Source organism: Silene latifolia, chromosome 5, assembly GCF_048544455.1.
Source record: "Silene latifolia isolate original U9 population chromosome 5, ASM4854445v1, whole genome shotgun sequence".
NCBI classification, from domain to species: domain Eukaryota; kingdom Viridiplantae; phylum Streptophyta; class Magnoliopsida; order Caryophyllales; family Caryophyllaceae; genus Silene; species Silene latifolia.
Window position 1 is genome coordinate 56,372,950 of NC_133530.1, and position 18,011 is coordinate 56,390,960.

General features: G+C 36.9%; 1 protein-coding gene across 1 annotated transcript; it reads left to right on the forward strand.

Annotated features, from left to right (window-relative positions):
- The first annotated feature begins 1,038 nt into the window (after positions 1 to 1,038).
- LOC141657428 (uncharacterized) lies at positions 1,039 to 17,051 on the forward strand. Its single transcript, XM_074464663.1, has 14 exons — positions 1,039 to 1,188; positions 2,238 to 2,307; positions 4,461 to 4,565; positions 4,664 to 5,006; positions 5,092 to 5,351; positions 7,105 to 7,258; positions 9,292 to 9,401; positions 9,488 to 9,575; positions 11,086 to 11,421; positions 11,497 to 11,571; positions 13,239 to 13,780; positions 14,320 to 14,428; positions 14,684 to 14,863; positions 16,646 to 17,051. Exons 4-14 carry the CDS (start codon positions 4,839 to 4,841, stop codon positions 16,814 to 16,816), a joined length of 2,193 nt encoding a protein of 730 aa, XP_074320764.1. The 5' UTR covers positions 1,039 to 1,188; positions 2,238 to 2,307; positions 4,461 to 4,565; positions 4,664 to 4,838; the 3' UTR covers positions 16,817 to 17,051.
- The last annotated feature ends 960 nt before the right edge of the window (positions 17,052 to 18,011 follow it).

The window sequence follows — 18,011 nt, forward strand, 5'->3', positions numbered from 1 at the left end:
TTAAATATGACATTTATCGCAAACTTTGGATCCCCTTAGCATTTAAGCAAGAAATTAAGGAGAGATGGCCGGATTCACTTGGCCCTGATCGGGGTGGCCTGTCCCCGATCGGGGTTTCCTTGCCCTTGGATTTTTACGTTATGCCCCTATTTTACTATAAATAGGGGCCTTAACCCGTCATTAGGGGATACCTTTTCTTACACAATTTTACTCTTCCTTAGCTTAAACACACAAATTCTCTCATAGTTTTCACATTAGTTTTAATATTGTTAAGCATTTGGTTATTGTTAAACATTTGGTTCTAATTTATTCAAGCATTTGGTTTCGTATTTGTTCTTCCTTTGCAAGTCCTTAATACAAGTTCTACATTTCGGTAATTCTAGTTCTACATTTCGTTATTGCTTTTGTTATTTCTATTAAAAGTTATTTAGTTAACCATTTCATCAATTGCATTATTATTTAGTTATTAGTTTCATATTAATATTAATCAAATTCCTATGATGATTAGTACTTAATAAATTTTGCTAGAATTCGAGATAACAAAGCATTAGAGATTACTTAATGCTTAGAATCAAGTACGTATCAAGAGACCATAATGGATTATGATATTTCAATTTTTTTTAGAATTATGCGACACCCGGATTTGAATTTCGAAACACCTATTCGATAATATTTTATAATTTTATTTTAAAATAATCAAGGTCATCAACCCATACGAACTACAGACTTTCAAACTAGTTTATGCATAAAGTGATCCTACACAACAATTTGTGATTTCGACCCAATGGGATAAACAATCATCATAATTTGGGCCATTTGAAAAATTTGAGTACCCAACCCTGTTTTGTTTTCGACCCAACCCGGTTATCATGTCTCTACTCATAGAGTCTCGATTTCTTTTTTTTTTTTTTTTTTTTTTTTTTTTTTTTTGGTTGGTAAGCGAACCGCAACCGGTACCTTCTGCCAAGACAGGTAAATCGCGGGTGTATGTGATAGCCTGCAAACCACGTATACCAGGTAAACCACCTCACCCACAGACTCGAAGTCTATTAATTTCCTCGTCTCTCTCGTTTGACTGATCGTTAGAAATTAAAAACACGAGACAGACCAAAGACTGTTAGGCAACCTCTTGATTTCTCTTTTCTTCGCTTTCAATTCAATTTCTTATTTCCCTCGATTTGAAAATTGGTATTTCATTTCTCTTTATTCAATTCTGCCTTTTAATTTTGTGAATTTGTATAGTTATGCTTCTTTTGGTGATTGTTGTTCTTGATTGAATTTCATTTTTGAGGAAATCATACGAATTGTTAGCTTTAATGTCGTTTTGTTATGTGAATTTTGTTGTGTTTTATGTAGATTATATGAATCTGTTGTGTGCATGATTATGTGAACTGTTATCTGTGGAATTCCAACTTATATGAGCAGCTAGATTATGCAGTTTGTAAATTGTGATTAGTAATTAGAAAATTGGCGTTACGTACCGTAAGTAATTGATTCTGCTTAATTAAAAACATGTAATTTTTCGATAACATGTTCAATTCATTCGTTTTCAGATATTAATGAAAGGAAAAGAGTGATACTGTTGGCAGTGTTTCTTAGGTAGGAGGTTTTGGTTTGAAATTGCAATGCAGGTTTTTGTTGCGAGTCAATTGACTTGCTGACGGAGATGTGATAGCTGATAGTGCGAGTTGGGTTGTGTTGTTAGTGTGACTGTGTGAGGGGTTGAGTGGTCAGTGGTGGTGGAGGGTGATGTTAGATTGAGAGGGGAATGGGATACGGGGAGGTTTTCTGGATATACGATAACATTATCGGTGGGGATTGATATTTTAAATGTTAGGGTAAGTGAATTTACTGTAATTGGTTTTGTGAGGCTGACTAAGATTTATGATGTACCAATTGATGGCGGTTTTGTAATAATAATTTTGTAATGACCGTAAGTTGGTCTAAAATTTTTGTCAAAAATGGAATGGGTAGATTTGGTTGGATTGGATGGGAAAGAGTAAATTTTACTTCGTGTGCAATTCTGCTCACCGAAAAATCTGTAGATTGTGGCTTAATTATGGAAGGACCCCTATGAAAGTTAAACTTATGATCTCTAAAAGTTCCTGCATTGTTGTTTAAGCATCTTTTGTTTCATTGTCTATATTATACATCTCTCTCCACAATTCATGGTCTTCATAAATTGTGCTCCGTACTATCTATTTTTTGTTTGTCTAATTCTGATATTTCATCGGCAGGTATGTGTCCATGAAAGAAAAGAAGACTACTTCAATTTTACAAAGAATTTTAGTCAACTGTGGAGCGCAGGTTTGAAAATGGTTCATTGTATTGTCACAAAATGTTTCTTTCAGCTTCAGTCTAACTACTTATTCCTGGTAGCAGGCAGAGATTCCTCTGATACTTTTCTTCTTTTTAGTTTTTGTTCTATTTTGAGGTGATGATAGACCTTAGACTAACCCAGTTAACAGAGTAGCTATGCATCCTATCTTTTCAACTTCAACAGTCGATATCTATCAATTTAGGGAATCCGTTATCATGCTCTTGGAAATTTCAGTTTCCCGCACCAATTTCTTTTCTGGTCTTTGCTCTTGCCTAGGAAGATTCAATCAACAATTAATGAATAATACAAAAGTTTTGGATTTGGTAGATGAATGATGCAGAAAATGGTGTATGTATTGTGCATTGTCATATGACTTGGGTATTATTTGGGTTTAGAAAATGATATATCTTGGTAGAATGATGATGTGAGCTAGCAATAAAAGCATAAGAGAAATGCATGAACAATGAGAATGATAAGAAATATAGTGAGACTAGAAGAGAAGCAAAAGTGGAAAGGTCAATCCCAATTTCGGACTATTGAAGGGGAAAAAAGACTTGTGAAGTTGCTAATAAGACGCGAGGTATTTGGGAGAGTTAAATTTATGAATAATATTGATAAAAAAAGTTTTAATCGGAGTTAAGCCGTTAAGAAGATAGTGATAGACGAATGTCTTCCTTTCAATGGCCATCAAGAACAAGCTTTCGAAGATTTAATCTTCCTCTACGAATATAGAGTTTCGAAAAACTTGTGCAGCATATTTTTAAAGGTGGAGTCCCATTGGCATTTTAAAAGGTGATTCAAGAAAACACAAGGGCTAGATTTGGTGATATATGAGGAATTGAGAAATCAGTTACTCGTATTATTTTGTTTATTTTTCGAACTTCAATATTAATTTTTGTCATCATCTAAAAACAAAAGGGACAGATTTGGAGGCATTTGAGGAAAATGATTTACTAGTTTTTTAGTTTTCAAACTTCAATCCCCCTCTGTTTTCTCGGCCATCATCTAATGTTATATTTTCTTTTGGCTTTTCTTTAATTGTTTTACACTTCTTTATTCTAGACTTTTTATCATTCTTTTAGTAAGAAATTTTCAGTTATTTATGATTTTTTGTAACGTTTGTTTCGACCTTTTTTAATGTACTTTTCTTTTTTTTTTTGCAAGATTTTTTTTTATTTTTTTTAATGTACTTTTCAGTTTTCATTATGCTTTTCAATGAGGATTTATATTTGCTGTCTCAAATGTTGTTGTTGTTTCTTTTTTTTTTTTTAGTGCAGAATATATGTATTTATGATCATCTTCTATCCAATTCCCTTAGTTTCATTCTGACCTATGTTACTTCGACTCGCCACTTTCGGACTGTACCTGCGTTGACACGACACGACATGGATATGGATTCCGTACCCGACACTTATTAGTCAGACATTTCGCCTAGGAGAGCCGGGACTAGTGAGGCTTGCTCCACAAAAGTAGAGGGAGAGAGGTTTATAAGGCATTTAGTATTATAGTTAATAATGTAATTCTTATTTGTCTAACTTTTTCCTATTATACTAAAAAAATTGGAGTATTTCAAGTCTTGAAGTGTATTTTTGCTTTGAAGACATGTCCCTACACCCTTATCCTCATTTTAGGATAGGGTTCCCTGTCTCAAAATTTAGTCATGCCGAATTAGACGCATGGATATGTACCTGTGTCCGATACTTGTACCCAAGTCAAAGTAACATAGCTTGTGACCTACTTCTATATCTTGAGTTTTTGATACTGATGTTGCTTTCAGTTCTATATATTTACGTTCTTAGTATGTCATTTGGTGCGCTTAACTAGGAGTATGGTAGTTAGTGGTTGTAAGACATGTCAACAACATACCAAGTCTTTTTCATTCAGTACATTTTGGAGAAAAATAAAAACTGTTCGAACAACTGTGTGATTCTCGAGTAATTCTATGTGTTTCCTTCAAACAAATTCACCATTATTCAGTCTTTTCATCATGCAGTTGGTAAATCAGTGTTACTTTGCCGAGGTGCTTTATACAACATCTGTCCTTTAGCATCATAGCGTCAAAGGGTATTTGGATTATGAATTATTCTCCTTTATTTGCATGTTGCTTCATTTTTTTTTTCTCTAATTTTTGTGCTTCTAGGCAAAGAATTACGGGAGCTGTGTTGCAGTAAAAATTCCAGAAGTAGAAAGTGACATGTGTTTGAAAGAATTTTGTGCTCTGAAGAATTGTATGAAGAATGTTGTGGTATTGTTTTCTATCAGTAGTCTCACCTATTTTTGAACTGCACCCCTAGTTTCATTTGTGCGCTTTGTGTATTAATCAATGTTATATCTATTATGTAGCTCAAAGCCAAGGCTTAATCCCAAAGCTCTCACCATCCAGTGCAGCATAAAGATGAAATGTGACCGGTTGGGCTGATATGAAGTTGATAGTTTTGTTTTCTTTTAGACAGACTTAGTAAATCTCTAGTGCTAATATTAACCAGAATTTTGGAGGTAAGAAAGAAAAGATATTAACATGCATAGCGAAGCATCAAGTTCCCACCCCGTCACTGGCCTAAGTGGATCAGGTGCGCTGTCACATGTTTATATCCAATATCCACCTTTGAGATGTAACATCTCTGGGTCTAAAGCGTTATTCTATGATGATGGGAATAAATTACTGCTGTCTGCAACATCTGATCAGGTAACCTTCTTTGATATGACCGATATGTTTTATTTTCCATAGTTCATCAAATTTTCAAATTCCTGACTTTCCTTATGAATATCAGGTTTTTTCCTGGAAAATTGTGCCATTCGACCCCTGTATTGAACCCACATCTGATGCAATTAGCGAAGGTCCTGTGTTATCTGTTCGATACTCTCTAGATAGTAAGGTTTTAGCTATTCAGCGATCTAATCATGAAATTCAATTTTGGGACAAGGAGAGGGGCAATACATTTTGCCACCTTTGTAGAAACGAATCAGAGAAGATATTGGGATTTTTTTGGACAGACTGCCCCACTAGTAATTTCGTGCTTGTGAAGACAAGGTATGTGATAAAGAAGCTTGATTATGATTTTGGCTAACAACTATTTATATTTGTGACACTATTAATATTTGTGTCTCAATATTTGTACAACAATAATATTTCCCCATTTCTTCAGAGGCTCGTATTTGGCAACCTGGGGAGGGGGGATGGGGGATGTACACAACCTCTCCTAAACCACAGAGAGGCTGTGGTTTATTATTGATCTTAGCACCTACCTGCCTCCTTAGTCCTAGTTCCCATTACATTTACTTAAAAGTCATGCTGTTATGTCATTACCGTGCATTATTTCCGACATCTGCTAGAAAAGGAACCTTGAAGGATTGACATGACTGGTGTGTGTGTGTGTGTGTGGGGGGGGGGGGGGATGTACCTCTCATAAACCACAGAGAGGCTGTTGTTTAATTATTGATCTTAGTACCTGCCTCCTTTCTACTAATGCTTTGCTCGGTCTTTAGTTTCCACTACATTTACTTAAAATTCATGCTGTTATTTCATTACCGTGCATTATTTCTGACATCTGCTAGAAAAGGAACCTTGAAGGATTGACATGATTGCTGATTTTCAGAGCAAAATAGTGAAAAAGGCTAATTGAATGAATTATATGCTGAAACTTGTATGCCATTGACTACGTCTTAGTTGTTTCGGAGATGGTGTCTTGCACTAACTGGAGCTATCAGTCCTATACACCTATCTAGTGTCCCTTAAGAAAAGAATGAGTATAAGTTACAGCAAAGTGTTCCTGAATATAGAACTGTGATTAGTCTCCAACTACTGTCTTAAAATCAGCTGTCTCGCTTCAACCTGCTTTTATTCAATTAAAACCTGTCTTTCTGGCCAATGACAAGTCCTCAGTTCCATTAGCCAATAGGCTTAGGACGAAGTTGTAGGAGAGGGAAATGGAGAGTGAGAGAGTGGAACACATAGCATTATTTAAGTGTCAGGAGAGACGGATTGGGTATGAAGCTGCAAAACATACTGAATTTGAGCTAATTGCGTGAAAATCCCAAAAGGCAAAACTAGTAGAACGGTTCGTATGAACCTTTCTTGTACTAATCTTTTTCTAAATCATGATTTAACTTATGTAATCCCTACCTACTCTCTTTTCTCACACTAACATTGAGATTTAGTGCCATACATTCGAACTATAATGCTTTCATGCTTTGGATACATGTAAAGTTTGAATGACTACATCCACTGTATCAGCTAGCTGTAACCATCATATTATGTACAGCTGTTACGTGATGTATGACAGATTTTCAGCTTCCATCGTTGATATTTTCCTATACATAAAGACTGCCAGTTATAGCTTATATTTGACATTTTGACCCATGTGGCTGACATTTGATCGACTCAGCCAATATAGCCGATACTAGACCTATATAGCTTAAAATTTTATATAAAAACAAGCAGAGCCTGATATGAGCCGGGACGTTGGACGCACCACTGCGTCATAGTATTCTAGCGTGATTCTTGACCATTGCAAGATCGCGACTGATACCGTGATTTAATCCCATGGCTGTAAGTCTGTCACGCAAGATTTGATCAGATTATTTCCCACACTTGGTTGGAAGATACAATGCTTCATGTCCCTAACATTATTGAATAGTCTTCTTGCTTATCCGTTGTGCATATATTGTAGAAGATGGTGAATCGTTTGTGGTGCTGATGTTTGTTATTTGTCAGTTGAACATGTGTTGAGTTTCCTTTAACTCTGGGTAGTTGACCTTGCCATAATTTGATCATATTATTGCAGTGGAATGGACTTGATGACTTGTGATTCTGAATCCAAAAGTGTCAGATTGGTTGAATCCAAGCATGTAAATGTGAGTTGGTATGTCTATACACATGAAAGCCGTTTGCTTCTCCTTGCTTCTGGGATGCAATGCAAAAGCTTTATAGGATTCCAGGTATTTCTTTTATCTGAATGAACTTAGCTCTTGTATCGATTTCTCCTTAGGATCTATACATGCTTAATGACTTACACTTGAGCATAAAAAGGTTGCCTGAAGATTTCACTGTGACGTTTCTTGTGTTGATAGTAGGTAATATATCTGCCTCTGTTTGTTGGTTTGACGTTCAGTCAATGGATGTTTTCTAGATCATGATTTTATCGGTATTACCTTTGTAGAGATGTCTAGAGCAACATGCCTTCATAGCTATGTAATTGGGACCCCGTAGAGAATCGTTCAGCTTATCCCTTAGAGATGCTAGAAACACAATTTTACCTTTAGTTATATTCCATAAGACGTGAAAAACATTACCCTAGTGACTCAAAGGCTCCCACCTATTTCGAGTAAGGGTATCGGTTATATGCAGTCTCACCCACACCAAATGATTTAGTATGAAATTGTGTTTCAACATTTGGTTTCAGAATGAAAGAAGCGTACATAGTTTAGTGGGCTGTTTAATTTGTTCCATTATATTTCAAAGGCAAAGAATAACAGTCTTAAGCTCCATTTATAAGTATTTTGGTCCACTGGAATGGAGAACATTTCATAAGATGAGCCAGCCTCCGAAAATAAATGTGAATTTATTCCATATAATCAAACATAAAGCAGCTGACTAGCATATTTTTTAAACTACCCCCCATCTTTAGTTTTACGCCACTGGCTGAACATCATAGGAAGAAACTCCATTACAAATCAGTAGTTCAGAGATACCCGTTGTGGTAATGAATACCAATACAGGACTATAGTTGCTTAAAATACTAAAGAGGCTACATGAGATAGAATTTTCTCCCCTGGTAACCAAGTCATGGACTTTAGGACTGAACTCAATTCGAAAATCCCTACTCATTTTCCAATTCTAGGACTCAAGGTATAGTATAGTCAAGATTCCATCTAAATTAATGACATTTTGAGGAGTAATGAATTGTACAAGTCAACATTAAATTAATTAATAAGGATAATTTCTCATAAATTCGCAAAGAACTGATTAATTTGCTGAAAAATGTATGTGATTTGGATAAATGTTTTGTTATATACTGTAACACTTAAGATCGCTAAAGTGGTTTAAGGGTCTTGGGTCACCATAGTGGAATTTATGAAACTGTAAGGCACCAATAAACAAAATTTTGAACACCTGAGTTTGCCTCCTCAGAGTACTAAGGTGTTTCCTTGAATGACGACCCCTAATTTTTAATGTGATCCTCAGACTCTGAAAGCCTCTAGAAAGGCTTGACCGCTTGATGTTGGGATTCTGGAAATGATGTTATTTTCTAATTGGGATGGCGATCCCTCTTTTATGCAACCCTCTAACTCCAAACATTAAACACCTCTAGAAAGGCTTGGTTTTAGGATTTGGAAATTATGTTATTCTCTAATTGCGTTGACGGTATTCGCTTATGTCACACTTCTATAGTAGTTCTGTCTATTTTGTGGGGTGGGCTGTTATATGGGTGACAACTGACAAATGACCATGACGGGTTTGTGGATTGTGGAGGAGAGTAAGTGGGAAGGGTATTTTAGTAAACTGTCTTGATTCACTTACTTGCCTTAATATTTGCGTGAAACTGAACTGGTGCTTTCCCAGTGGATGGGAGGGTGGTTTGTCATCGTGTAAGTGGGTAGAGAATAGAGATAGAGTCATAGAGTAGTTGGTGATGTTAGATTCTTGTATCCGCGACGTAGCCGCTGACCTAGGTTATCTTTGATGGTTTACCTTTCAATCATAGTTGCTTGCTTTCACGTGTGAGTTTGTTTTGTATTCCATGGGATTGCTTTCTTGCTTTTCTTATCTTCATTTCTCTTTTACTCTTATTATTGCACCGTTTCCCCTTGTTTTTCTCTATTCTCTTGTATCTCTTCCGTCTCCTTTTTTCGTTTTGCTTTTATTTTCTCTCGTCCTTCCCCTTTATCTCTGTTTCCTATTCCCCCTCTGTTTTCTTGCTTAACTTTCAGTGGTGTAATCTCCTCTTACTAACCCCAATTTTTTTTTGTAGCTCTCATCTGCTGGAATCATTCGCCTGCCTAAATTTGATATGCTTATGGCCAAGCCCGAGACCAATCTTAAGCATGATTTAGCCGCTGAAGATGTTCATGTAATCACAGTGTATGGCTTCACAATATGTTAAAAGACTTTTTCATTGAAAGTTTGATTTTCAGTATTGTGTCCCTAATAAATTTCAATGTTTACAGTTATGGAAGAATATATTGTTTTCAAATGGATAGAGTGGCGATGCAGCTTCGTTGTTACAGATTCTACCGTGATGCTGTTGTGCAACAGGTACTCTTTATTTTCCCAACTCCATTGGAGTAGGTACTTGCTGGGAATGTTAGGCTCTTGTTTCAACGTCTTGACCTCTCATCAAGGTTATTATTGATGGTTTAAGCTTTTCTTCCACTCTTCTTCAAAAAAAAAAAAATTTGATTATTCACAAATTTAACAATCTTCATCCAGATATACATTTTGTAACTTGTTGCCAAATAAGCACAACATATGAATCACGTTTGACGAACTGCAAAAGCGTAAACAATCAATGATAACCTTTGACCATTCATGGTTTACTCTTTTCTTCCACTTCTCCTAAGAATAAATTTAATCAATTATTCACAAATTGTTGCAAAATGAAGACAGTATAAATTATGTTTGACTTTTATGTTGAGAACTTGAGACCAACTATAAAGTCGGCTGGTGATGGCAGATATTCTACAGAGGTATAAGAACCCATGGGAAAAATAATGTGGATAAAATATATAAGGATCAATTATCGATCACTACCTTTAAAGTACCACAGTTTGCGACTTCCTTGTGAAAATTATTTTTGCGTTATACTTCCTTTTAAAAAAACTTTGGTGTCTCCAACACTTCCCCTATCGACTTTCCAGCAAAAGAGGGTCTACTTTCTGGCATTGATCACTGAAGGAGCTGGCAGAATTTCATTTTTCCACTTGTTTTTGCCCAATTTTATTTTGTTTTCCTTTCCATTTTCCCTTCTAATTGTGGGTTAATCACAAGATTCAACTACAACTTTTTTCTCTGACTTTCTAGACACATGGTGCAGACTTTGTGATATAAATGAGCTTAGTTCATATAAATGTCCTTTTGAAGGGTATTAACCAAATTATTCAAGAAAAAAAAAAAATCACGTGCCTCTAGTGTCCAACATCGGAAAGTTGACTTCTTGGCCTACAAAAGGCTATGGATTAGGCTCAATCATTGTTTTTTAAAAGAAGTGTTTTGCAAAATGTTTTTGTACAAGGCAGTGGTTCAAAAGGCAAAGTATTTCAAAGGTACTTTTTGACTATTAATCCAATAAGAAATACATTATTTACTCAAATCAAGCAATCAGATTAATTTGGAATGTTATTTTACATTTTACCTATCGTTCAATCTCCTCCTGGATTTAGAATTTGGTTAGAGCCCTCTGTGACACCCTTGGATTAAATCTATATGAAGGGTATACTTGTCAAGATCAAATCTCATGGTAACTCAATCAAACCCCAAATCTTTCCCCACCCCCTCCCTCGCCACCAGTCTCCTCTCAACTGGTTGTTCGTCCAGCTCGCAGGCATACTGGCACCTTCCCAACATGCTTGCTGGCCAGTGCATCGCATCTCACAAGGCTACAGGTTCTAACCTTGTAGTGTCAGATAGAATAAGAGACTACCACTTCCCTGCTTCCCCCACAAAGAGAGTTAAGAAATATTGTATGAGGAAGCATTGATCACATCAATATTTGACTGGTGGAATCTTGATGGACTTGTTAAAGCGATTGTATTGTCTTTACTTTCAGGGCTCTTTACCTGTTTTTTCGAGCAAGGTGTCTGTGAGTGTGGTTGATAATGTGGTGCTTGCTCATCAAGTTGATGCGAAGGTTGTCATACTCTATGACTTGTTTGCGGATTCTAGGGCACCAATATCTGCTCCACTTCCGATGCTTTTGAGGGGTAATCATGGGGCCAATTTGTCATCTTTCCAATACAATAGCAAAGTTGAGGAAAATCTAGAGTTCAAACAGACAGATGGTAATGAAATGACACTTTACAAAGATGGATGGACATTTCTTAACCCAGATCTTATATGCGATTCGTCTTGTGGACTTCTGTGGAAAATTCATTTAGACTTGGAGGTGAGTGTCCCTCTCTACAATATAGAGTCTTTTTGTTGTACCATATTGTTTTTACAAATAATGCTTTTATCGTAGGCTTTGTCAGCCAGTAACTCAGATGTACCATCAGTGCTGGAATTCCTGCAGCGGCGGAAGTGTGAAGCCAGTAAGGTATAATTTGTGAACTACTCTTTGAAAATCACTTTGCTCAGAACAAAATGATAATTTTACTTGCAACTGCTTGTATCCTAGAAGATGATCATGATTTTACATATAATGCCTCTTGACTAGCTTTCACAGTGTCATGAATTATTGTCTCATGACCATGTTACGTATAATGCCTCTTGATAGCTTTCATAGTGTCACTGCTTATTGGAGTATCCCTTTCAGTAAGGGTTATGCTCATTCATGGACATGATTTACTCAATCATGGACATGAATGACCAATTTACCCTTGTCATTTCTACACCCTCATCTTCTCTCTTATTTCCAAACCAAATAATCTCTCAATTATTACACCAACCACTACCAGCCAGGCCACCGTACCACCCAGACCACAGTCCATTCCCGCACCACCCAGACCACTTCCCGACAAGTTAACACCAGGCTTTCATTAAACTTTGCAAGTGAAGGACATAGTATATCATTTCTCCATAGAAATTCATGGTGTGCCAGTGGGTTAATTAATCTCAGTGGGTTAATTAATTAATTTAAGACGTTTAACTGTTTGCTTGACAGTGGGTTAATTAATTTAAGACGTAATTGATCTCTGTATCAATCATCTATCTAATTGTTACAACTCCCATCACCGACCAAGCAATCCCTTTTCTACGTTTTATTAGCTTCAAAGATTCAGGTTTCAAACCCTAATTTCATTAGTCTTAATTAATTAAATCTCCCTAATTTGATATAACATAGTTAATAAATTAGAATTATTACTCAATCGACACGAGAATTAGCGACCATTATTGATTAATTTAATGGATTTGAGGAAGAGAATTTGAGAGGGTGTGTTTATTTTGTTTTTTGAAGGAAGGGTAGGTAGTGGAAAAGTAATGACAAAAAGTCCGTGAATGAGTAATTTATGTCCATGAGAGAGCAACTACGTTCAGTAACTGTATTCTTTGCTTAAAGGGTTAGGAATTGGAATTGTGGTCTCCTGGTTTGCAGAATTTTGTTTAGAATATCATGTTGTCTGTAATGTGCTTAAATTTTAAAAATAGTTGTACAAAACTGATTAGAAATAAGTCATGTCCCTCAACCACTTCTTTGGCTCTATAGTCTATATTCTAACTGTTACCTTGCAAGTTGAGATCTGAAGAAGAGATGTGTGTAACCTTAGTGCCTCACCCCTTGGACCCTGATGTTTTTTTCCAAAGATCATTGGAGCATGACTGTTGCTTTCATTTTTCTGTCATAATTGCAAGAATAAGTCAGGTCTTAAATCACTGACAAGAGTGAAACTGAGATTGAAAAGTGAACATGCTTAAAAAAGTTAGTCAAGAACTTAGAGCTTCAATAGCAAGGTAACAAGTTCTACTTTCTTGACTAGATCAAATAGAATTGGCTTATGCCTGACCTTCACTCATGTCTTCATTTTTTTTTAACTTACTCACAAAATCCCGTCTATTGATCCCATCGCAAAGGCTTTCTTGAAGCAGGTTTTATGATGCATATTGTTGCCTATTGTTATTATTAGATGGGGTATTTTGTAAAGATTTGGCATGATCACATTACAAGATTTGGATATTCACGTTGCTTTGACAATTATCTGACTTCATTAAGGTCAGATTGTTCAATTTACAGATAGTAACTCTTCCCTTTTTTTTCCTATTCAGGCGAAGCAAATATGTTTGTCTTTGACACGGACAATTTTATTGGAGCACAGGCCAGTGAGCGTTGTCGCTCGTGCGTTGGATATTCTTGTTACTTCTTATTCCCATGCTATTAAAACAGGCGATTACTTTAAAGGAAGTACAACGGACAAGTCTCCTGCTTCTGGCACCCCACATGCTCATAGTCCGAGAAATCTTGCAGGTGGATTTTCTAATAATGTGAACACAAGGGTGATTCCCAATGAAAATGCCATACAATCCTCAGTGATCTCAGATTCAGAATCCGACGAAGGAATGACTTTTCCTAATTCTGTTGGCACTGAAACTTTTGGTGCCAAGATTCGGTCATCGTCTATGCAATCTCCATCAGTTGGTCCTAGCAATATTCCACTAGATGCTAATAATGTGGAACAGCATGATTCTCAGATCAACACCGCAGCAGTTTCACCTGATGAGATTTACAGCTATGTGTTTGGTCCAGTAGATGAGGAGATGGCTGGTGACCCTGATTATTTGGTTGCTATCATCATTGAGTTCCTTCGTAGGTAAATGTTTATGTGATTATATTTGGTTGCTCTCTTATAACTTGTCAACATATGATTTGGTGTATGTTTATGTGATGACATGAATCTGAAGGTACACCAAGGTGAACCATTGTCTTACTTGGTGTGGTTTAGGTGCATGAATATGTGAATCATATGATATCAACCAGAACTGTTTTAAAGGCCCGGTGAAGTTTAGCAGGCTCTTGGATAGAAGTCAAATATTCGCCATAATGATATTTGACTTATATGGCTTATTGAATTTATATCCAGAGAGCTTCCTAATCATACTGACACTTGAAAGGCCGAAAATAAACCTCAAATAAACCCAAGCAGTTAAAAGTTTTGACTAGCAAGATTCGACTGACAACTGATGCTCTTTTGGAAAGTTTTGCTCCGTAAACGTTTCCCAGTTTTCTCGTGTTTCTGTTGATCAAAATTCTTGTTTTGTTTGCTGTATCATTGCTATTTTTGCTCTTCGCTTTTCTTTATCACACTTCCATCATGGTCTCTTAACTTTTTCTTTCCTGCAACTATCACAGTGCAAGTGTGGAAAGGATCAGAGTCTATCCCAATATATATGTTCTGATGATACAATTGCTCGATCGTGGGGAACGATATGCAGAACTGAGCTCGTTTATCATTGATAAGGTATATAATCAGAAATTCTGTTGTAAAACGGCTTTATAAACCGATACTTAAGACATTTATGCCCACACCATAGGTTATGATAATAACTAAAAATTCTTTTTCTGACGATGTTTCTGTCAATTACTCGTGCAAAACCACAATGCACTAGTATTTGTGATGAGGTATTATTATGTCTGCTAGAATATGCAGTTCTCGTACAAGTACAAATATTTCATCAACTTTATTCACAAGTCTAATGAAAAGAAGTGCATGCAGATTATTGAACCCTCAAAAGAAGTTGCTCGTCAACTACTTGAATCTGGCCGTATACACTTTCCAACCAGGAAGCTGGGCCTTGACATGCTAAGGCAGCTAGGTTTACATCATGATTATGTGTTGTCCCTGGTGCAGAATGGATACTATCAAGAAGCTTTACGTTATGCGCGTAAGCATAAGGTATGCTTAACTTCTTTTTCCTCCAAGAGCTTTCATTGTAAGCACCTTCATTATTTCATTGTGATCCTTCTTTGTGCTCTTTCATGGTTCACATTAGATTTCATCTACCCCCTTCGATTCAACATGATCCTTCACGTTTGCTCTTTTTGCTAGGATTTTGATGCCAGTGGTATTTAGGCCACACAATTTCTACATTACCCTCTCCTACCCTCTTTAGTTATTATCCCCATCATCCTCAGCTAACCCACCCCACCCACCCAACTACCCTGCCACTAATCAACCTCCCACATAAACCACCCCATCCAACAGAGATGCCCCCTTACCAGCCGGAAACAGTCTATCTCCGCCGAAAACAGCCCCTTGCACCCCATATCCACCAGAACAGTCACTATCGCCTCTCCTAAACTAACCCTACCCCCCAAAAATCACCTTCCAGCACCGAATATATCCCCACCCTTACTAAACACCACCTCCGACTTTAGGAAAATCCTCCCACTCCCTTGAATCCCCCTTCCCCACCTTCGATAACCTTAGATCTAGGGTTTCTGAGGAGGAGGAGGGGTGGGGTTTTCCTAAGGTCCACGGCGGAGTTTCATGGGATTGGGGGTCGCTTTTTCTAGGGTCGGGGAGTGATGTTTTGGGGTGGGGGTTGAATTTCGGCGGGGTGGTGGTGGTTTTTATGTGCGTCCGGGTCTGACGATATTCATCGGGCGGCTCGTGGGTTTGGCGGTGGTGGTATGGTTGTCAGGCAGATCGGTGGTGTGGTGGTGGATAAGAATGATGGTGAGTCAGGGGGTGGTTGGTTGGGTAATGAGGGTGGGAAAAGTGGGCGAGATAGTAGTAATTTGAGGGGTTGATAAGGGTAAGTTAGTAATTAGGTAAGTGTAAGAATTTTCTGAGAAGTAAATGTAAAGAAACTGGTGAAATCCGCCAAAAAGGAAAACGTAATGACTCTGTTAAGTAGGAGAGAGTATGAGGAATCCGGACCAATTGAGAATCCCCGGTTTAAGGGCCTCTATGTTTCGATACTAATAACACCGGAAGACGGTGTTCTTTCATTCACTATGAGCAACTTATATTTGTCTATTTCTATATGTCAGAAATCTTAGAATGATTATGTGGTCAAACAATTGGAAATAAATTCTATAAGATGTTGGGAGTAGTTGATGAGTTAACTCCAACAATATGATTGGAAGAAGTGAGAGATTTAACTTGCGTATATATCAAATAAGCACTTTATAAAGACTAATGAGTTATGTGCCATTATGGTTTCTTATGCACAAAATGTGAAATCTATTAGCAGTCAAAGGAGAAAAGACTAAAAATACCATTTAATCTGCCTTAGCGATCACAAATAGGTCTTGCCGTACCCTTAAATTGTGTACAAGCTAAGTCATATTTTAGCTTTTTCATTTTGACTTTGTGATTCAAGCAATTCTATATTCCGGATGGCATTGATGTACCAGAACTTCTTCTTCAGCCAGTATTGTCTTAAGCACTTCGTACACCTTTAATTTGACTTGCAATATCAATATCCTTGTTGAGTACATTCACCTTTATTGCTCATAATCCCCCAACTCTTAAAATTTCTTCTAGCACTCTGTACCACAAAATCTGGCTTTCTTATTTAGTTTAATAATTTATGCCGTCCATGTAATGACACTTAAAGATTGTTGAATCTAGTCCACAGTAGTTTCCAGATTTATAGAAATGAAATCATGAAAATGTACACGTGCTAGCAACGGCTTGAACTAACTACGGTAAACATGTGTATGATTTCAGGTAGTCACAGTTGGGCCGTCTTTGTTTCTGGAAGAGGCATATGCTTCAAATGATTCACAGCGTCTGGCAGCTGTACTGAGATTCCTGTCAGACTTCATGCCTGCGTTCAAAAGCACACCAGATCATGCTACTTATTCCCATATTTTAAACCAGATGAGTGCTTCCCCGTAGCTACCCACCTCTTTTTTGGTTATCTGCTGCTTATTTGATCTTGATGATTTTGACGTCGGGATTTTAGAATTTCAGTTAGACATATGTTGAGTACAGTATCGGTAGAAAATTGTATGTGATTTTACATCAAGATTAAGGTATAAATTCCAGTTTCCACTTGGAATAGTTGTACAATAAGTACCTGTTTTCGTTATGTTAAACAGTATGAGTGAGATATCCAGTTCCAAATTGTGAAGGCGACAGCTCCACTATGCTATTGAACTGTAGATTTACTCTATTCACTGCTTCATAGCATAGGAGAACCTTGAGAAATATAGTAATTAAGCCTGACAAACGATTCATGTCATGACGTCGGGTTTGCTATTATTTTATCGTTACTGACTGGTACTTGCCGCTTTAGTTTAATGGTTACTGAATCAGGCCTGAATTTTAAGGTAATTTCAAATTAATAGCTTTGGGTCATTTTCAGGCCTGTTGTGTTGATATTGGGTCCTTTCGAGTCAAGATAGTTTTATTGGACGTAGTTGTAGTTGCATCATTTGCATGAAAGAAATAAGCAAATAGTAAACTGTGTGCATGGCAGGTCAGTCTGTTTACGGAATGGGTCATGTCATACTCATATGGGTGCATATCGTCTGTGGAATATAATAGAAGTAGGTCATAACGTTTGGTCGGCTTGTGTCAGGTTAGGAATTTTCTAAGCCGGCAATTAATCATAAGTGATCCATTTTATCTGTAAGTTGCCTCGAGTAGTTTGTCAACCAAACATGCTTGGTCAATTGAGATCATATCAGCTGGAGAGTATTATTCATAAACGTCCACTAAAAGGAAGTATGAAAGGAGTCAGTTTCATTCCACGCTATTTTATTATAGTAATGTTTAACAATTTAATTGTGTATTCAACTGTCTCATACTTAACATAGCGGATTCGTAAAAGAATGCCTTGCGGACTAACTATTAGGACTAAAAGCCGTAAAACCACTATCAATGTTGGTTTGTTTACGGTGTACTACAAACTTGCAAAGTCTCAAAAGTCTTGGACCATTATAGCAGGGGAAACTCTAGCCACAAGCTGTATGATTGTGTATGGGTTTGTTGGCATATTTACCAAGTACTCGCATTAAGTATTAAGATTCAATATGACAATATTGACATGCTCATGTCTCAATTCAATTGAGATAGATTTTAATAGGTC